Raw genomic sequence first — 22,121 nt, forward strand, 5'->3', positions numbered from 1 at the left:
TAATAATATTTCTACTGAAATGTTATTGAGATAATTGTAGCTTTACATGCAATTGTAGGAAATAACACAGAGAGATCCTGTCTACCCTTTACACAGTTTCCCCCAGTGGTAACATCGTGCAACACTGAGGTACAATATTGTGACAAGAATTATCAGCATGGACACAAAATATAGGACAGGCTCATCACTGCAAGGATCTCTCGTGTTGCCCCTTCAGGAGCACACCCAGCCCCCTGGTTTGTAAATAAATGAAGTTTTGAAATATAAAAAGATCCATTCTTGCTGTTTGGTCAAGAGCATATCGGAGGGGATGAAGAATGGATACAGGGAAAGAAGTTACGGCAATACTACAGGCAAGACATGACGATAGCATGGTCTGCGGCAGCTAGCAGGGAAGATGTCAGAAAAGTAGCTGCATTTAAGAGGCAGGGAGTAGGGATGCCTGGGTGGCTCAGTTGGTTAAGTGTCTGCCTTTGGCTCAGGTCATGATCCCAAGGTCCTGGAATTGAGTCCCACATCAGGCTCCCTGCTCAGTGGGCAGCCTGCTTCTCCCTCTGCCTGCCACTCCTGCTGCTTGTGCACGTGCTCTCTTACGTGCTCTCTCTCTCTCTCTCTGGCAAATAAATAAATAAATAAAATCTTAAAAAAAAAAAAAAAAAAGAGGCAGGGAGTAGTCAAAATGGACCAGACTTGATGATGAACCCATAAAGGAAATAAAAGAGACGAAGGGTTAAAGGTAAGCCCCAAGTTTCCAGATTATGGTTATACAGATAACCACAAGGGAATACCCTGTTGACAACCATGGAGGGGAAGAGGAGGAAGATCTGAACTTATTAACGTGCTTTTTTAGATTTCCAGACAGAAATTTCAAAAACAAACTGATTACACCGGAGACAAGACAGGACTTAGATTTCTGTGAACCCAAGAGAGGTTTCTTAGGCTCCACTGGAGAGCAGAGGATGGGAATGCCTATGACTAATGGCCCGGGATAGCAGAGCAGAAAGAGAAAAAGACTTCCAGTCAGAATTCAAACAAAGTGTTCTCCCTTACATAAGATTAAAGACTAGTCACAGGTCCTAAATTACTAAACCCACCTCTTCACAAGTAATTTAATCAAGTAGTGACTCATCTTTGAGAGAGTCTGAAAAATAAGCCCCTTGTATTAAGTCGCTCCCCAGTAACCATTTTATAGCTCCTTCAATATGGACTTTGAGTTTGGCTGCAGTTTGACTTCTGTTTCTCAACTCCCATTAAGTCCTCATTCACCAAACAGATGACCAGGCTACATGCTGAGATAAGAAACTGACCCACGTCCCTAGTTCAGTCTGATATTTAGACTATCAGTTACGATTCAGTAAGTGAGGAGCGAATGTGAAAACAAGTGTAGCATATTTGAGGAGCACAGAAGATGGAAACCTAATCTATGCAGGGAAGGGCCTCCAAAGGTGCTACGTGACAAGAATGGCAAAAGATGCCACCCTTTAAATCCATTTAAATATGTTATCCAGATAAAAAAAGACAGAGCAAGTCTATCTTGGAGGGGATGGGAGAGGATGATGTCTCAGAAGGCAGAGGGAGAAAAGGTTTCCCGAAAGACAAAAAAAAGCAGGTGTAAAGACACAAAGGCAAGGAAAAGCAGTGTCCTGTTCAAAAAACTCTAAGAAGTCCAATCAGGCCAGGACATATGGTACAATGAAAAGAGTGGAGAGACACAAGGATGCAGAGGGAGAACGGAACGTCTCACATGTACTAGGCACCCAGGCAGTACAATCACTGCAAGCCAGTGCCGGGAGCACAGGTGAGGAAACAAGACAGCCCAGGTTCAAATCCCAGGTCTATTCCTTACAAACTAGATGACCATGGGCAAGTTACTTAAAATCCTCCATGTATGAAATGGGATTTATATAAATTCCTATTTCATGTGACAATTAAGTGAAACAATACATATGAAATAATCAGAACAATGCCTGGTATGAATGGCTTGCTCAATAAATGTTAGCTATCTCAAAACCATTGGCTTTGATAGTATAAACTATGAGCATAAACCACTAGCACTCCTACAGTATTTGTCTGTGCCTCTCATCCCTTTTCTACTTCATTTTATAGCCATTTTCCTAGATCTTATGCCCCTAGTGCACATTTTTAGATCTCCCCGCAGAGTTATGTGAAATATCTTGCATCCAGTAGGCTCTGACAGACTTACGGAAAAGTTAAGACCAATAAATTAAACCTTTACAACTATAGCTTAAAGACTCTCCAACTTGCTGATGTCACTAAAATAAAGCAGTAAATATTCAATGAACCATCACTAAGTCAAAGAAAACTATGCAATATCATCCTCGTTGATAAACAATTTAGCAAATTTTTAGAGCGCCTGAAACTTCGCAAAGGAATGAAAAGAGTAGCACACAGGGAAAATCCAGAATATCTGAAAACTATGGATGTAGGACTTGACAACTGCTCTTATTCCTCAAACAGGCATTTTAACAATTTCTGCCTTAGTGATATACTCCCGCACTTCAAAAACCCCAAGGGTTCTGGCAGAAATGATGAACTAAAAACACAAGAACGCCAGGACGAAGAATCTAGGCAAAGTCACGGTACTGGAAAAGAAGCCCCAGCTAAAAATAAGCACACAGACAAGGGCACATAATCTTGGGACCTAAGAACTATAAACAAAAAAAGGAAAGAGCATCCAAGGTTTCAAGTATCAATCTACGCAGAGACAGGGCCAGCATCAAGTGGAGGCCCAAATAACAGGGATCTACACAAGGCCAAACAAGCAGGCCACTAACATTAGCAGCCTAGCACCAGGGGTCAGAAACTCATGGTCTGGCACCTGAGACACCGACAACAGAATCTGTTAATATGGCTAGCTCAACAACAGGCAGAACAACATTTCTAATACCCAGGGGATGATATATTTCGAGAACAGTCTAAATAAGGAGATACTCGATCTACTTAGTGCTCGTTCATAGTGATAGTGGCAGATGCCAGAAATACATCCAAGGATGCTTACTGGAAGGGGGCTCTACCACATACCAAGTAAATCTCCCCAGCATGCAAAGTTCCCTTTGAAGAAGGCTTCTGTTTCCATCACTAATGTGGAAAATATGCCTCCCTCTCGATGGCTTCTAGGATCACTTCATTATACTACTGGTCAGTAGCAAGGGTTTGGATATGGACCAGCAGGAGTTTCTCTAGGCCTATTTAACTCACTGTGTCAGACTGGGCAGTAACAGATGAGCAGTAGAAATTTAGTTTGTTCCTTTTCTTTTTCCAGTTTGGTCTTAACTGGACCAAACATGTTCACTCATATTACATATTATCCCAAAATGATTAAGGCAACTACTAAGCCTTCCCTGCCAAGGTATTTCTGATCATTTATAAACAATCACCAATATTTAGAGGAACAGACCCAGCTGCACTTGCCCATACTTGTCAGACTGGGTGTCCAGGGTATTAAAGACACATCTGGTGCTTGTTTGCCTAGCTTTTGAAAAAGCACTTCTAAGTGTAAATTTACTCAGAGTAAATGGCTTTCTGAGTCTACGTTTCTTCATCTGTAAAGTAAGTACCAATCCCACTGGATTATTAAGAAAATTAAATAAGATAGCATGTTTAAAGAGCCCAGCAGGGCCTCACTCATGTTGCTATTATTAACGATAATGCCAGCGTCCTTTTCTCACAAGCCAAGGACACACACTGAAGTTGGATTCCAACCAAAACTGAAGTTGGTTTTTATCAAGTGAGACATGATCCAGGAGGCAGAGAAGCTAGTTCCTGAACTTGCGGTAGGCCAACAGGGCCCACAGGTAAGACCGAGGAGCTCACAACCACAACTGAGTGCAACCCTTTTCAAGATGACTGATGCTTGTTCAAAGAACACCAGGCTTTGAGTCAAGGACCATAAGTTTTAAATCTTAGCTCTACCAGTCGCCCGTGTGGGCAAGTCACTTAAACTCTGAAATTAAATGCCTTCATTACAAGGGTTTTTTTTTTTTTTTTGGTTTTTTGGGGGGGCTTATTTATGGATTTAAAAGGACAGTACATTTTAAAACACAAATAGAAAGTAGACACTTAACATTTCTTCCCTCCATTATCTTGGAGTTCCAGAAAATGCCAAGTAAGAGTTCCCACTGTCTGAGAGAAAACCACTGACTAAGGCCCCCGGGTTCAGAAGGAACCACTGAAACCAACTCCATGATGATCCACAAGAAGATGTTCCCAGATCAGGAACTAAACAAACTTCATGCTTTGATCCGAAGGATTAATTCTGCGAATCCAGTGACCCATACACCTTAAAAGCTCCTACAACAGCAAGATTCAAAGCTCAGAAGACACAGAGAAAGATGCCCACACTGGTGACTATTAGACATGTCCTCCAATGGGACAGTGGAAACGATAAGGAAATAATAAATGCACACATTATCACGGCAAACGGCAGTGCATTAAAGCCCTCCTGTGCCTAACTATATTACAGTGACATCTACAGGACAGAACTGACCATAATAAAAGGGAAAGGCTGTCCTGATACGGACTAGATGGGTTGAATTCTAATGCCTAAAAGACACAAGGTTCTAGGGGCAAGAAGAGTCAGAAATTTAGGGGAAAAAAATGTTTAAAAGGCCTATTTTATGATGAAGACTACCTAGACTAGAAATCTATGAAAGGACATTAGATCAAGAATAATCTATTCTGGGGGCACCTGGGTGACTCAGTTGTTAAGGTCTGCCTTCAGCTCAGGGAGTGATCCCGGTGTCCTGGGATCGAGCCCCGCATCGGGCTTCATGCTCCACTGGGAGCCTGCTTCTTTCTCTCTCACTCCCCCTGCTTGTGTTCCCTCTCTCGCTGGCTGTCTCTCTCTCTGTCAAATAAATAAATAAAATCTTAAAAAAAAAAAAAAAAAAGAATAATCTATTCTGGGGGCGCCAGTTGAACGCCGACTCTTGGTTTCGGCTCAGGTGATGATCTCATGGTTTTGGGATCTAGACCCAGCTCGGGCTCTGAGCTCAGTGGGGAGTCTGCTTGAGATTCTCCCTCTCCCTCTGCCCCTCCCTACATTCTCTCTGTCTCCCTCCCTCTCTACAAAATAATTAAATAAATCATTTAAAAAATAATCTATTCTGAAATAGACTGGAATGAGAGTAAACAAAACAAAAAGAACTCCAACATTTCCAAATCTGTTCTCAACATGTATTCTGTGTCCCTGTGATTTCCTTCCCTGTAATAGTCTAAAATACTAGAAATCTGGCTGGCATGCCAGCACATCACTATGCTGGGTTTATGGCTGATAATAATAATTGAACATGAAAAATAATAATGATAATAATCAAACATGGCCTTCTTTCTCCCACAATTCAAAACTTGGTCTCAGAATCCCAACTGCACAGCTCCCTAAGCTGCCATCACCAGCTGACGAGAATTTTTTTTTAAGACTTACTTGAGAGAGAGAGACAGAGAGAAGGAGCAAGGCAGGGAGGGGCAAAGGGAGAGGGTGAGAGAAACTCTATCAGACTCTGCGCTCAGCAGAGCCAACACAGGACTCAATCTCACAACCCTGAGATCATGACCCGAGCCAAAACCAAGAGTCAGAGGCTTAAACAACTGTGCCATCCAGGCGCCCCAGAGCTGACTAGAATTTACACCCAAGAGAAAACCCATCTGAAATCCATTCTGACCTACATTATTCATATACTTGCAGCCACATACTTACTTAGCCATGGACAAAAGCAGTCAAGACGAGAGCACTGTCCTTAAGAAATTAAAAACAGAACTACCATAAGATCCAGCAATTCCACCTCAGTGTATTTATTTTTTTTTTAATCTTTTTTTATTATATCATGTTAGTCACCATACGGTACATCTCTGGTTTTTGATGTAAAGTTCCATGATTCATTAGTTGCGTATAACACCCAGTGCACCATGCAATACGTGCCCTCCCCACCACCCATCACCAGCCTATCCCATTCCCCCACCCCCCTCCCCTCTGAGGCCCTCAGTTTGTTTCTCAGAGTCCATAGTCTCTCATGCTTCATTCCCCCTTCCACCTCAGTGTATTTAAACAAAGAAAACAAAATGCCCCCATGTACATCACAGCATTACTTAACAATCACCAAGATATGGAAACAATCTAAGTGTCCATCAATAAAAATAAAGTGGTATGTGTACACAATTCAGCCAAAAAGAAGGAGGAGGAGGAGGAGGAGGAGGAGGAGGAGGAGGAGGAGAAAGGAGGGGAGAGGAGGAAGAAGAACAAAAAGAAATCTTGCCATTTGCAACAGTATGCATGGACCTTCAGGGCACTACACTAAGTGAAATAACTCAGAGAAAAATACCATACGATCTCACTTATATGTGGAAACACACACACACATAGGCACACCAAGCTCATAGATATGGAGAATAGATTGGTGGTTGCCAGAGCTGGGGGCAGGAGATAGAAAAAAATGGGTGAAGGGAGTCAAACTTCATTACTTCATTACAAAGTCAGTCACAGAGATGCCACATACAGCACAGTGTCTAGAGCTAATAATACTGTACTGCATATTTAAGAGTTGCCGAGAGAATAGATCTTAAAAGTCACAAAAAAAAAACCACTTTTTTGTAACTACACAAGGTGACAGATGTTAACCAGCTTCTTATAATCACTTCGCAATGTACTGTTCAAACATCAAATCATTGCTGTACACCTCAAACTGATAGAACACTATATGTCAGATATATCTCGGGGAGAAAAGAAAGAAAAGAAAAGAAGAAAGGACTTTCCAGATAAACGAAGAAAGAAAACCATCCTGGGGTGAAGGGTGAGGGATAAGCCGAGTTATCTGAATCATCACTATTAGCAGAAAAGGGGGGGGGGTAGAGCTGCCAAGAGGAACAAGTGTGACCACTAAGCTTCCACAGTACTGTCAAAACAGGAAGTCCCCTTCGACTGGTCTGATACAGAACCACAGAGCCTCACAGATTGTGACCAGGAAGACGGGGTGAGCAAAGAGAACCTGGAAAGAGAGAAAAATAAAATCTTTCCTATTCTCCACTATCAGAGCGATAAGTAAGGTTTCCAAACAAAGTAAGACACAAAGAGCAAGTTAATTTAAAAATAAAAACTATGAGGTAGCTGTACAAAACACCAGGGTGCCACGAATAGCCTCTGCGATTAGCATAAAATGAAGAGGCTAAGAATAATGCTGTAGGAGTATACTGGACACAGAAAGGTGGTCATGACATAAAGTTTGAAATGTCGATTACAGAAGAGAACGTTCACCATGAAACAATTTTCTTGTGTTTTAAAGTCTGAAGGCATACAAGTCTAAAGGCGTTAGTTAACGTTCAGATGGACAGTGGGATTATGAATGATTTTTATTTTCTTTTGTTTATTTCTCAACTTAACAACAACAAAATATTGGAGAAATTAATTTTTTTGGAAAAACCTGCTGCAATTAGTAATTTGCTTTTACTTTATGTATAACCATCAGAAAGAAGGAACAAATGTCAGTGGCTGTAGAAACTGTGTGCTGCTCAGGTCCGCCTCTCCAGTCACAGTTGTTTCCACAGGGATGGATAAGGAGAAGTCCAGTCTGATGATCTGAGGACCATTAGTATCTGGCCACCCCACGCCCCACCTTACCATTCATTAGAAACCTGTTTCTTTAACAAACTGTTTCTGGATATAAATCACTTGCAACCAGTGTATTTCAAAAATACTCCTTAAGAGAAAATGGTATATTCTGCATGGTACTGAAAGTTCCAGCCAGAGCATCCAGGCAAAAAAAAAAAAAAAAAAAAAAGGCATCTGAATTACAGGGGAGTAAAACTATCTCTTTTCACAGATGACATGATCTTAATATATGTACAATCGTACAGAAGCCACAAAAAAATATTAAAGCTTATAAATAAATTCAGCAAAGTTGCAGGATCCAAGATCAACCTTGGATTTGGCAATGGTGTTTTTATTAGATAGGACACCAAAAGCACAAGCACAAAAAAATTGGAAAACTCGCAAGAGGTGGAAATTAACAATACAATTCACATTAACCAACGTGTCAAAGAAGAACTCAAAAAGGAAATCAAAGGGTATCTCGACCCAAAGAAAATGAAAACACAACAAATGAAATTTATGGGGTGGAAAAGCAATTCCAAGAGGACAGTTTAGAGTGATTAAGTGCCTACATTAAGAAAAAAGATCTTGGGGTGCCTGGGTGGCTCAGTTGGTTAAGTGTCTGCCTTCATCTCATGGTCTCAGGTTTCCTGGCATCCAGCACTCAGCGGGGAGCCTGCTTCTTCCTCTCCCACTCTCCCTGCTTGTGTTCCCTCTCTCGCTGGCTATCTCTCTCTGTGTCAAATAAATAAATAAAATCCAAAAAAAAAAAAAAAAAAAAGGAAGGAAGTGAGGGAAGGAGGGAGGAAGGATCTCAAAAAAATAACCTAACTTTATGACAAGCTGCTTAATGGGTACAGGCTTTCCTCTTGCAGTGATGAAAATGTCCTGAAACTAGATGGAAGTAGTGGTCGCACAGCAATATAAATGTACTAAATCCACCTTTAAAAAGGTAATGGTTAATTTTATGCTATATGAATTATACCTTTAAAAAATGAAAACAAAAAAGGGGGGGAGTGGTGCACAGTCTTAAAAACTAAATATCTTAAACATGTTTATTCTCTGTTCAAAAAATGCCACAGATTTTTAAACAGATTTAAAGGACTTTCATCATTGCATGTTTTTTTAAGTAAAGCTACTTTCCCAAATACTTCTTAAAGTAATATTAATAGAATGCCCTATTTCTTACCAGAAGACTCTTTTCCATTCTGTTTCTCATAGAGGGTGCCCACAGACATCAGGAAAACAATAACCAGGAATACTGGAATTCTCCATGAGCCAGCCAGGGATGCTGAAAATTATTAAGAGTTAACATTTTTAGTTAAATAAAAATTTAGCACTTGTCTTTAAAAGACTCAGTTTATTCTTAGCAACAGTATCTAAAGGTAAAGGTTTGAATGAAAAAAAAAAGACTCAGAAGACTGACAGAACAATTTGGCATAGCTGTCATTAACAAAATTATTTCACAGAGGAAAAAAAACATTTTAAAGGCCATAAGACAGATGAACCTCAGTTCAGGACTCCTCTCAGTTAAATCCAGCCCTGCTCTGAGGCCCCTGGTCTAAAGGATCGGGTATATGCCAGCTTACCCTTAATGGGCTTCTATCACCCGTTCTAACACACACCAGCGTTTAAGATGATCCTGAACTCAAGCCTTTCGTTTAACCCCAAAATGACCTGCATCAGGCATAGAATCTAAAGTTATGGAGCCTGACTTCATTTCCTGAAAACACCACTGGGTGTGAACTCTCATCTCTCAAGAAAGGATGATATGGCCCAAAAGAGCACTGCAAAAAGCTTCAGTGTATCCTCAGTGCACAGGTCAAACATGCTAACATTTTTGGTCCCTACCTGTAGGCATTTGTGTTGCCCTGAGTTGGTCTAGAGAGCCCTACACTGTCTGTCTCCCTCTGCTGCCTCCCCCAAATTCAAAATGAGTCACATCAGACATCAGGGGATCTTGCTAAACTATAACATACTTCTTTAGGATTCCAAATCAGCAAAGCTAAAAAGTAATGCTTTGTTCCACATCAGACTCTAAGCAAAGACCTATCAGTCAACTCTGGTTTTTATTTTTAACAATAAGCAGCTCTAAAAACTACTTTAAATAGGCTAACTACTGTTCTATATTACTGAATTTTGTTTTTATTTATTAGAACTTAATGCTTCCATAAGCTTAAGACTTGGAGATAAAAGAGTCCATGAAAAAAAATCACTCTACAATATCCTAGCACCCGCCCAGCGAACAGCAGTGTCCCAAGTAACAAGGAACTCATTACTTTGAGCAGCTGACACTGATCGTCCTGACCTTGAACAGATTTGTCTCCCTGAAGCTACTGGTTGCTCTGACATTTCTCCCTCACGGTTACAGAGATGTTTAAACCGCTCTTTCACAGGATAGTCCTTCAAATACTTGCAACAGGCCTCCATATTTTATCTCCTCCTTCTCCCCACCTGTGTAGCCCAGTCCCCTTCTCTCATCCTGAGTAAATACCTCTGGTTCCCCTAACTGTTGCTCACACAGCGGACTGCTTATCTATATCCTCCTTATGTATGACACTCAGAAGTGGCCATGATAGTCCAAGGGTGCTCTACTTTTTAAGATATATTTAAAGGACCTTTTGAAAATGAACATTTGATATAATTAAAAGACAGACATGTTAAAGCATAACATTTGTATTAAAGATTAAAGGATCAAAGCATAACATTTTCTAAAGATTATTTTAAAGAATGTTAAATGCAACATATAACACTACAAAAAAAAAATGCACTTCAATTCATGTGATCAGCCTCCGCTGATCTTAAGCTAGACTTTCTTAGAAAAAGGGACCCACCTAAATGAAAAAGCAATATAATCCAGACAGGAATTGAAACTGCTCTCAAGTAGCGTTCAGTGCTTGCATTCCACTTGAATGAAACAGTCAACACATAGCCAACTACCAACGTCCAGATCTTAAATGAAATATAGACACAGTTGTAAATATATACACATGAAAATAAACATATAATTATACAAAACCTGCAAACATCTATATAGCATGAGAGCTGCGGATACAACACGGAGAAGATGAAGGTGATGGTGCTAAATGGCACGTGTATAGGTTTTCCTCTTCTGTGTAGATAAATCAAGTTTTGAAATAAACAAGCATTTGAAATCCAGCACACTTAGCGATATTATTTAAATAGTCTGCGGCACCTGGCTGGCTCAGTCAGTGGAGTGTGTGACTCTTGATCTCAAGGTTGTGAGTTCAAGCCCCACATTAGGTGCACGGATTACTTAAAAATAAAAATCTTAAAAAGAAAAAAAAAAGTCTTAACAACAACAACAAAAAAGACCATATAGTTTTAAGATACGCTGAAGTTCAAAAGTTATTTTATACATAAAGATGCTTAAGATAAAATACTGATTTTTTAAGCTACGGACTTAAATCGAGAGCTATTAATATGGTGGAATCCTTCAAGTTTTCTCTATAGATTAATATTTAGAAAAGAACAACAAAAAAAGAAAGCTTTCCCAGGGCGCCTCGTGGCGCAGTCAGTTGAGCATCGGACTCTTGGTTCTGGCTCAGGCCATGATCTCAACGCCCTGGAACGGAGCATAGCGCTCGGTGCTCAGCATGCAGTCTGCTTGAGATTCTCCCTCTCCTACTGCCCCTCCCACTCATGCTCAGTCTCTTTCTCTCTCAAATAAATAAACAAATCTTAAAAAAAAAAAAAAAGAAAGAAAGAAAAAGAAAAAGAAAAGAAAGCTTCCCCAAAAGAATCAGGTTAAAAGATTCCATCACAGCCTATGAACTATGCTTGTTAACTGTGAAAAGAATTTTTTTTAAAGCTAGCAATAAGGCAGCGAGGTGAAGTGTGACCCCTGAAATAATCTAGGTAACCCTAGATTGGTTAACCTTAGTCAAGTTACGTGCACAGCTCAAGGAGTGTAGCTTAAAAAAAAAATATGACCAGAGGAAGAAACGGCAAGGGCTGAGGACAGAGGAACCACCAGGGTCCCCTCCTCAGTTTTCCCTCCTCTGAAACCAATGACTCTAGCACTAATAATGAAACACCTGCACAGCCTACACAGAAACTCTCTAATAACATTTACAAAAGATGGAATACATAACCCAGAACAATGTTAGCACCAAGGGCCTATTAAAATAACCTGAGGGTACCTGGGTGGTGCAGTTGGTTAAATGTCTAACTCATGGTTTCCACTCAGGTCGCGAACCCAGAATTATAAGATCCAGCCCCATGTCGGGCTCCACACTCAGCGTGGAGTCAACTTGAGATTCTCTCTCCCTCTCACTCTGCCCCTCCCACTCATACACGCACTCTCTCTCAAAATAAATGAATAAATCTTATATAAATAAATAAATAAATAAATAAAATAACCTGAACCTTGGGGGGGAAAAAGGCAAACAAAACAAAACAAACTTTGTTACAATTCAGAGAATGAAGAAAAAGAACTGAACTGATTACTACAAAAGAGGGGAAAAATACCTATCTCCTACTTTATTTGGGTCACAGAGATCAATAAAATAGTCTTCTGGTCTTAAAATGTTCATAGCTTCTGACCTGAGACTTCAGCTTTGAAAACTTACTAAATAATAATAAATTCTGAAAAAGACTTTATAATATAAACAAGCTCATCAGAGTATAATTTAGAACAGTGAAAAGTAGATAACCTAATAAGTTCAACAATTGGGAAGTGAGTACAGAGGATTCACTCAATAAAATGTTATGCAGCCATTAAAATAGGCTTTTTAAAAATAAACACCATATAGCTATAAACACTCCTAAGATATTCTTAAAGAAAAAGCAAAATACAAAAATCACATGCATATGACATTGTTTCTACTGCATGGAGGGAAGAAAAGGAAATGTAAAGAAGTTAGTAGTTATATTTGGGTGGTGAGATTTTGGGTTTCCTTTTCCTTTTTTCTGTATTTTCCGAAAAGCCTTTAATGAGCACCAATTCTTTTATCATGGAAAGGATATTAAAATATTCTTCTTCAAGCAACTCCATTAGATGAAATATTCAAGAGATCTTAAGCTCGAGATATCTGAGCACATGGGAAGTGAGACCACAGCTGCTTTGAAACAGTTCAAGCCTGCAGAACTACACAAATACAACCTGGGAATTTAGAGAATCTGAGGTAGGGCTGTAGAGCTGAGAACAAAATCTGAGTATAATTAAGAGTCTACTTAAGGAACACTTACTAAGAACCAGACTCTGTTCTAATGCTGCATATATATGAACTCATTAAATCCTCATAACCCCAGGAAATAAGTACTATTACCATCCCCATTTTACAGATGAAAGAAACTGGGACTACGGGGAAGTGACCTGCTCAAGGTCATACAGCTAAAAAGTGACAGAGCCAGGATTAGAACCCAGGAATCTGGATCCAGAGGCCATTCTCTTAACTATGAGGAGAAAGAAGGCTGGTGCTAAAAAAATAAAGAAGAAAAGCTGCTCCAGCATTCACAAGCAAAAATAAAAACTACAAATTGTTGAAATAAAAAATGATCCTCAGCAAGTGGTCGGTCTTCAGTGGGCATGCCACAGGGGTTATCGGCGCCACCCTGTGAAACATGTAGTCAGTAATTCAGGTAAGAGAGTAGAAGGCTTACTTACTGAACTCCCAGATTACACAAAACTGGGAACAGTCAATAGAAACTGAGATGACTACAACGATTCAAAACGATATCCTGAAGCTAGAAAATAGCTAATTAAAATAAGATTAAATTTAATAAAGAGATAAAAAATCTGCTCTCAGGTTCAAAACTCAACTGCACAAGTACTGACTGGGAAGAGGACAGCTCAGCTACTTTCCAGTTCAGTGTGAGTCAGGAGTATAAATGGTGTGAGTGCCTATTAATAATGCTCACATCAGGGGAGATGATTGTTTCAATGGCTTTTGCACTATCAAAGCACAGCAGTAAAATTCAGACTGGGAAAGGAAATAGAAATCACAACATAGGAGATACAAATACAGATGGGGAGAGAAAAACTGCTTAGCTTAGAAAAAAGAAGGAAATGTCAAGATTTGATAACTATCTTCAAATAGCTGGGAAAATGACTTCTGGGAGAGGCATTCGCCTTAATTCCCTGTGGTCCCAAGAGCAGGAACAATATGTGGGAATTAGGAAGCAGCACATTTCAGCTCAATATAAGGATAAATTTTTCTAACGAACTATAGCTGTCTAAAATTGGAATATTTTCTTTGAGCAAAAGCCGTCAGGGATGACAAAGCAGGAGAATCTGTTCTCAGTGAGAAGCTGACCTAAAGGATCACAAAAGGCATATCCTTTTAGACGTTAAGCCTATGATGGTTTTAAATTGATCTCCAGTAAGTTTCTGTTTCCTACCTGGACTCATAAGGAATCAATATCACCTACAGGGAGAGAAAAGACTTCATATTTCAGACTTTTTAAGGGAAATGCATGGTCTAAAGAGAAGCACATATTTTCACCTAGTAAACCTGAAACTCACGGATAACCTCATTTCAGTTTAAAATAACCACTTATTAAGGGCGCCTGGCTGGCTCAGTCGGTTATGCACCTGACTCTTCATTTCATCTCAGGTCGTGATCTCAGGGTCATCAGGCTCCGCACTGGGTGTGGAGCCTGCTTAAGAGTCTCGCCCTCTGCCCCTCCCCCACTGCCACTCACTCTCTCTTTCAAAAAAATAAATAAATCACTTATTAAATATACTCCCAATTCCATTTCTAAACTCGGTTTACGGAAGCACGATATGAAAATGTTCACTTTGGCAGCATAAAATATTAAAAAATTAATAACAACCTAAATGTCATTTTATAAGGGACTCTTTAAATAACGGTACCTCAAAAAACTGGAATAATTATTCAGATTTTCAGAGGCATGATGAATATCTACATTCAATGACACAGTACAAATGCCTACACGTGTAAATTTATAATGGTAAAAATACACTTGCCAAAATATTTAAAAATATTATCTCTGGATGGCTGGATTTCAGGGGGTAATTTGCTTCTTTCTGTTTTTCTTCAAGTGCTGAATCTTCTAAGAATATTATCTTTATAAATAGCAAATGTTTTTTAACTTAAAAAAAAACTCTTTTGGCCTATGGGGTTTTTTTTTTTCCAATATTCTGAAGCGTCTCCTCAGAAAAGACTCACAGAATATTATTAGCTCAAAAAAAAAAAAAAAATGTAGGACCATTTGTAAGCACTCGAGATTTTTTATTAAACCATATTATACAAATTACCAATATTTAAAAATTTTTTATCAGATTATCCTAATACAAATTCTGAGCTACAATAATCTGATAGGAACACTTTCTAAAACATCTGGAAAAAAGTTTTTTATACTATAGTACTATTAAAAAGAAAGAATTTTATCTAGAAGTGCTAACAAGGAAAGATGTCTGCAATACAATGATAAAGAGCAAGGTGCAAAATTTTATATATGTTACCAATTTTTGTTTTGTAAAACAAAATGCCTATACTTTATATGTTCACATAAGCATATAAATAAATTTAGAAGGCTATTCATCAAACAGTTAACAACAGTAACATCTACACAGTGGGCATGGTGGCAGAGAAAAGAAATTATTCACTTTACCGTAAAGACTTCCATGCTGCTTAAACTGATTCTTACATAACAAACATGTTTTACTTGAATCAATTTTTGAAATTGCTAAATATTCTTCAAGATAACTTAACCAAAAATAAAGATTTGTACTTTCAAATTACATAATTTCTAGGATGGATTCCTACAACTGCATCTTTAAGAGTTTTTTTATTTCTGTCTCTATGTTTAGCCTCTGAGCAAACCTGTTTGAGTATGAATTTTCTTCCAGCCATAAATCAGTGAACCACAGTTTATATATGAGGTCATACTTTCTCAAATGTATGTTCTTTAAAACAATGCATCCTTCTCAAAATACACATTCAGTACTCACTTTAAAGCACCAATGTGTGCTAGGTACCATATAAGACACCCCATAAAAACTGGCAACATTCATTTAGCACTACAAGCAAACTAATAAACAATCCCATTTTCCTTTCATCTGGCTAATTAACCACATATGCTTTTCGGATTAAATAAAATATTAAATGCATTAGTAGACTTTGCCTCTTAGACTGTTTTATTTATCTATCGTCATGCAGGCATTAACCAGAAAAACAACTCGGCTTGCTTCTGTTGCAGGTTTTTGCAACACAGCTTCTTAAGTCTTTCACAGACAGAAGAAAACCACAGATAACGAACAATCCCAATTGCACAAATGCACAAATCTCAATCAGTGGTCGCTTCAGGTACTTCATCCTCCTTTAGAACAGCTTTATTCTAATTTGAAAACTATTCTCTTTTGTGGCGTGGCAACTTGGAGTCAAGAATCTTTTATAATCAAAGTCTTTGAGAAAGAACCTAAGCACCGGAAACGTTCCTCCTTACTGATGCCAGGCCAGCAAAAACACACCCAGGAAGGGGTTCAGAAGTGGGATGGAGTGGGCCTGGCTGGCTGACTAATGTGCTTCCTGAGGCCCTCTTGAGCAGCACAGACAAACACTTCGGAACTGCGCAAAGAACCTTAGAAATCATCCAAGCCAACCTCACACTTCACACAACTGGAAATGAGTAGTGCAGAGAAGAGCCCTTGTCAATCCGAGGTCACAAAACAAGTTACTGGCAGAGCTCAGGTTAGAACTGACAGTGTCGGGGTGCCTGGCTGGCTTAGTCAGAAGAGCAACGACTCTTGATCTTAGTTCAAGCCCCATGTAAGTAAGAGATTACTTACAAAAATAAATAAATAGAATTTACAGTCTTCTCACATTTCAGCCACTATTCTTCCTACTTCATACTTCTTTATAAAGTAAAATGGAAACAGTGGGATCAGGGACCATGGAGAAATCAAATCTATCACTACTGCAAAAACTGTAAACGGTCTCCACATATTCTAACATGTCTGAACTAAGAAAGAAAGGCAGATCAAAACACTCCGAGCAAAGAAAACGGGTGGGGGAGGGATGGGTATTAGTTTTTCAGTTTTATCTTGACAACTCCACATCAGAGGAAGATGCCAAGGGCCCCAAGGACTGTGTCACATGTGAGCATGGTGCAACAGGTGATTTTTTTTTTTTTAAGTGTTTAGAAATCACTAAGTCCATACAAAATTCTAATATATTTGAAACTGAAAGAATTATTCATACCATAAATGACTGGTCTTTCACTTGTAAACAGAACAGAGTGTTAGGAGACTGAAGAAACACAAAAGTGAGGTAAAGAGGAACTGAACCAGAAGGATAAACTAGCAAAAAAGGAAAATACAGGTACTGAAGCTACTATAAAGAAAAACTGTTTCCAAGCAACTTGGAAGTAGCTGAACAGATACAAGGATAAAAGAAGAAAAGAGAGGACCAAGGTTTCTAGATGACTAGAATCCAAGGGTCTTTGGGGGGAACTGTGTGGTTGGTCCAATCCTGATATTCTTTTATGTTTTTTCCCAAATAATTAAAATCAACTTTTATTTTAAAAGGTTAAATTAGGGGCGCCTGGGTGGCACAGTGGTTAAGCGTCTGCCTTCGGCTCAGGGCGTGATCCCGGCATTCTGGGATCGAGCCCCACATCAGGCTCCTCCACTATGAGCCTGCTTCTTCCTCTCCCACTCCCCCTGCTTGTGTTCCCTCTCTGGCTGGCTGTCTCTGTCTCTGTCAAATAAATAAATAAAATCTTTTTTAAAAAATTAAATAAAGGGTTAAATTAAAATATGTAAGCACAATATAGTGGGGGGAAAACTTTTAAAATCCTTATCAAAAGTTACTGAGAGAATCCTGATGACCAAGGACTTCAACTGCTGATAGGTCTGCTGAATACCTTTTACTGACAGAATAAACAAATCAATCTCTAAATCAATCTTTGCACCAACGAAATTTCTCCCTCCTTCACAGGATAATCGTGAGAATAAAACAACACCCATGAAAGCACCTAGTCCAGTGCCTGGCCCGTGACAGGTGCTCAAAAGTTGGATCTTGAACGCATAAATTGTCAGCTCTCCAAAATGTAGATTTGCTTATATGTGACTTCTCTCCCTGCCTTTCCCATCTACGTCCCCCTCTTCAGCAGCAGGCTCAAATTTACAAGTTGTCTAGAAAACATGGACTCTTTTTCAACACCAGGCAGCTCTGCTTGGGCTCACGAACCACATCGACGGTGAACTATGCAATAGAAAAGTTACAGAGTGGGCCCTTTGCCCAGTCACCCAATGTTCCTTCACTTTGTGTCAAGCCTTAATCAGCCCTTTTGGCTGAGAGCTGAGGACTCTCTGTCTCTGTTTCCCAAGTACACCTCTCCCCCATCCAACCACCCACCCCTAAGTGCTGCCTCAAGAAACCACAACTGCAAGCCTCATTTCTCTCAAACTCAGATTAACCTAGAGGACCTACTCGTTCAATTTAACCCCTCTACCACTCCTACTCACTCTTAATTAACTCATACGGTTTCTGTTAAAATGGTTTTGTTTTCTCCCACTCTTCTCCCACGCCCCATCACTGCAGCCAAACAGCTGTTTCAAGCCTTTTAAAAATCATTAATTAACTTGACCACCCCAAACCCCGCCCCCCCGTCATGAAATCAATATTGGCCCTTACTGCTCTTCCACTCATCCACAACTCAGGTTAGGGTATTTAAGTAAAATACAAAAATGAGGGTTTCTCCTCTGTAAAAAGATATACAAAATCACATATATTTGGCTACAGGCACTTCTTCACTGATACTCAAATTCCTCATCTCTTTCACTGAAGGTAACTAGCAGAAATGCCCCACTTTCCACTAATCCTGCCAATTTACCCAGGTATTCAGCTTCCTACTACAGTATGAAATGACACTATTCACACGTTGGATCTTTTATTTTCCACCTTCCTACAGTTTGGTGGATACCCTATTTGGCCTTGCCTACAATAATTTATACTAAATTATAGTATCAACAGTCAAAATGTCAGCAGAAACCATACATGCGTGTGCCTCTGACAAGACTGAATTTCTCGGATAGGAATCAAGTCATAGTATTTATATTTCTTAACAGCATACAGTATTCTGCCTTATAAGCGCCATTCGATCAACTAAACTGTGCAACAAGGTAAAGGAGAAACAGCCCTGAAGGTATAAAGAACAGGGTAAGGGAGAAGTGGCATACTCCAGAAAAGCGAAGTGTGGTTTTCTTCACATTGTGTGATTTTGGGACAATCACATTTTCTGTGCCTAAGAAGCCTCTCCTGAAAAGTGGCAGGCATCTGGCAGTAAAAAGTACATCAACTCCTGGATCTCCCTAACCTGACAATTCAGCAAGCCCTAGGAGTTCAAAGGTCATTCGACATCCCTCCTTCCTACCACAACTGAAATAGCCCAGGCCACTTGAGAGGCCAAAGTCTGTCTGATCAGACAGGCAGCATCCCAAAATTATGCATGAGGGGATCCCCAATACCTTGCTGGCCCATGACATGTGTATCTGTCTTCTCCATGAGAATATGTTCACATAAAATTATATGCACCTTGAAGACAATGCCAGCATCTTATTCCTTTTAAACCCCTACACAAAGCCTAGTATCCATCAACATGTTCAATCACCTTTAATGGAAACTGAGAGGTGGCAGTGATAGAACAAGAGAATACAGGAGTTCTGGGAATACAGGAGTTCGGGGATCAATCATCACTCTACAAATAACCCTGGCAAGTCAAAATCCTGTTTGACATATAAGGGGGATTATTTTGCAACTTGATGTCAAGGTGCACGGAACACTGACAAAAGTGAACAAAATTATTTTTAAATGGTACTGTTTGACAAATTAGCCTTCTTATGCATTAAATATCCACCTGTTTTTAACAGTCCTCAGTTAAATAGCTGGGTATTCATTGGTGGGCAATCTACTCTGAGTTAGGAAATGTGCCACTAGATTATCTTTGAAATCCCTTCCAATTCTAAAGCTCCCTAATTTTCTGAGAATAAGCTCAAGGTGATCCAAGAATCACAAATCTATCTCTCCTTCACCCAGTCGGCTTCAGTAATTCAGGCAGGAGGCGAGGTACTATGGTACAGCTTTCCCTCGACAGGTGGTTCCGAAGAAGCAGACTGTGGCGTGGAGCAGGCCCAGGTGCGTCCCACAAAGAATAATGAAATCATCTGAACTCAGAAGCTGCACCAGCCTTTGAAGAGCGCTTTGTTTTCGGACTTGAGAGTCAACCAGTCCCTTCTTTGTACCTAACTAGCCCTGGCCTGGTAAAAAAAAAAAAAAAAAGTCACCTCTCCCATCTGCAGAATGACAAGATGGACTAGGATTTGTAAGGTCCCTTCCTACTGCCATTAGAAAAGTCCCATGTGAGAACCAAAGATGGCCAGAGCCACCACCACCCTCCCCCTCCTCTGACCAGGGATAAATCCAAGTCCACCTGTCGATGCTCAAATCAACCTGCAGAGCGGAAATGCGATTCCCAACCTGGGGACACGTCCCCCAAAGAGGGTCTATTAAGATGGGGCCGGGGGCAGGGAGGCTGTTTCGAGCCACAGCCACACCCGCTCTCTCTTTGGAAGGGAAGTGGGCCAAATTCTTTAGGTGCACGGCAAGGAGGACGGAGCCTTTTGATGGTCCCTGCACTGGGGAGAAGGAGCTGAAGGATGGCACCCCCGGGAACCAGGGGTGTGTGGTGAGGGGTGCCGCGTGCCCGCTGGGCCCACGGAGGGGGGCCGGGCCGCCGCTCACTCACCCACAGGCTGCTGAAGTAGTCCAGCCCGCGGCAGATGAGCGCGCCGGCGTGTGCCAGCAGCACCTGCACGCCCAGATAGCTGCCGAGGCTGTAGAGGCCGTAGAGGAGCGGGCCGCCGGCGCCGAGCAGCAGCAGCAGGCGGCGGCGGCGCAGCGCCTGCTCGCCCAGGGCCTCGACGCCGTAGTCGGCGAAGCAGAGCGGCAGCAGCAGCGCGGCCAGCACGATGGGCGTGTGCGCGCGGTGCAGACGCTGCAGCCAGTGGCGGCCCAGGCGCGTGAGCGAGCTCTTGAAGGGGTGCAGGAAGGTGCCGCACAGCACGGCCCACAGCAGCGGCCGCAGGAAGGCCTCCAGGATGAAGTAGACGAGCACCGCGGCGCCGCAGCACAGGCACACGAACAGCACGGCCCCCGTGTTGTAGAAGGCCTGCTTGATGGGCTTGTCGAAGCGCAGCGCCAGTGCCGGCGTCCTCGGGGTCTCCCCGCAGCCGCCGCTGCCGCTTCCGGGCCCGACCTGGCGCTGGACTCGCGGCACCCGGCCCGGGGAGCCCCGTGGACTGGGCGCCTCGGCGGGGCCGCTGCCGTCGGCCATAGTCCCTCTGCTCCCGCCGCCAAGAGGCGGTACTGGAAAGGCAAGCGGGAGGCAGGGGAGAGAGGCAAGGCGCGCGGCGCGCAGCATTATGGGCGTTGTAGTTTCTAGATGGGCATCGAGCGCCTTTAAGACACTTGGGGAACTACAACTCCCAGAAAGTATGGAGAGAGTTCCTTCGCCCCGCGGGTTCCTTCTCCCATTGGTCCCTGCAGATCTAGGTAACAGGTTTCTGGGCTCGGCATCTTCCAGGAGGGGGAAAAAGGTCCCTTCACCGATTGGTTAAAGTCAACTTTTCAGGAGGCGGAATTCCAAAGGAGGCACTACATTCGCAGACTGAAATTCAGTACTGTACGTTAGAATCCCGGGGGCGGGGTGGGGGGGTGGGGGGGATGGTAGTACTCACGAAAGATGGATCCCCACACTTATTGATTTCCTTAATAAGCGAAGTGTTTGCTCTGGTTCAGGACTTTAAATAGCGATTACCATATCTCAGACCCTGTTCTAAGCGCCTCATTCATTGAATCCTTTGAACAACCCTACAGAGAATATAGTGTTATTATCCCCACTTTACAAAAAAGAAAACTGAGTTAAGTACCTTGCCAAGGTCACACAGCTACTGAGTAGCAAAGGCATAATTCAAGCTCGGAATCTGGCTCCTAAGTCTGTTGTCTTACCTGCTATACTAATTGGTCTGACTAGTGATCTTTGGCATGTTTTATAAAGCTCCTCAGTGGACTGTGAAGTACAGCTACAGTTGACATTGGGGTAGGTGTCATGGAAAGCAATCTAAACCCCTAAAAGAGCTCTAGATCAGAGTATCAAACTGCCGCTGTTTCTTTTTGAGACCTGGTGTCAGGTTAGTTAAGCCCCCAACCCTGATTTCCCCTCTGTCACATGGAAATGATAATAATAGAATCTCTTGTCTGAGGAGAGAAAAAAAGGAATCTCTAGGGCAGTGTAAGGTGTTTCTGTTATGTTGTAAAGGTCCTGGGATCCAAGCTTACTACTCACATCTCAACCAACATTTTTATTAAAAGAAGACGAGAGAAAGAAAAAAAGAAAGAAAGAAAGAAAGAAAGAAAGAAAGAAAGAAAGAAAGAAAGAGGGAGCCCGAGTTGGAGTCTGCCTGAGATTCTCTCCTTCTCCCCATCTGTCTGCCCCCCCCCCACTTGAGCAGTGCTCTCTCTCTTTCTCTCTC

The 22,121-nt window shown here is 41.3% G+C and overlaps 1 protein-coding gene across 1 annotated transcript in view; it reads right to left on the bottom strand.

Moving 5' to 3' along the window:
• TMEM245 (transmembrane protein 245) overlaps positions 1-20,923 on the bottom strand; it is a 99,144-nt gene extending 78,221 nt beyond the window's left edge. The window contains exons 1-3 of the mRNA XM_040631686.1: positions 20,336-20,923; positions 10,435-10,552; positions 8,790-8,891 (exon numbers count right to left, since the gene is read on the bottom strand). Coding sequence (XP_040487620.1) covers positions 8,790-8,891; positions 10,435-10,552; positions 20,336-20,923 — 808 coding nt within the window. The remainder of the gene's footprint in view (positions 1-8,789; positions 8,892-10,434; positions 10,553-20,335) is intronic.
• Positions 20,924-22,121: the final 1,198 nt, after the last annotated feature.

The sequence above is a fragment of the Ursus maritimus genome, unplaced genomic scaffold (genome assembly GCF_017311325.1).
Source record: "Ursus maritimus isolate PB19 unplaced genomic scaffold, ASM1731132v1 scaffold_17, whole genome shotgun sequence".
Taxonomy (NCBI): domain Eukaryota; kingdom Metazoa; phylum Chordata; class Mammalia; order Carnivora; family Ursidae; genus Ursus; species Ursus maritimus.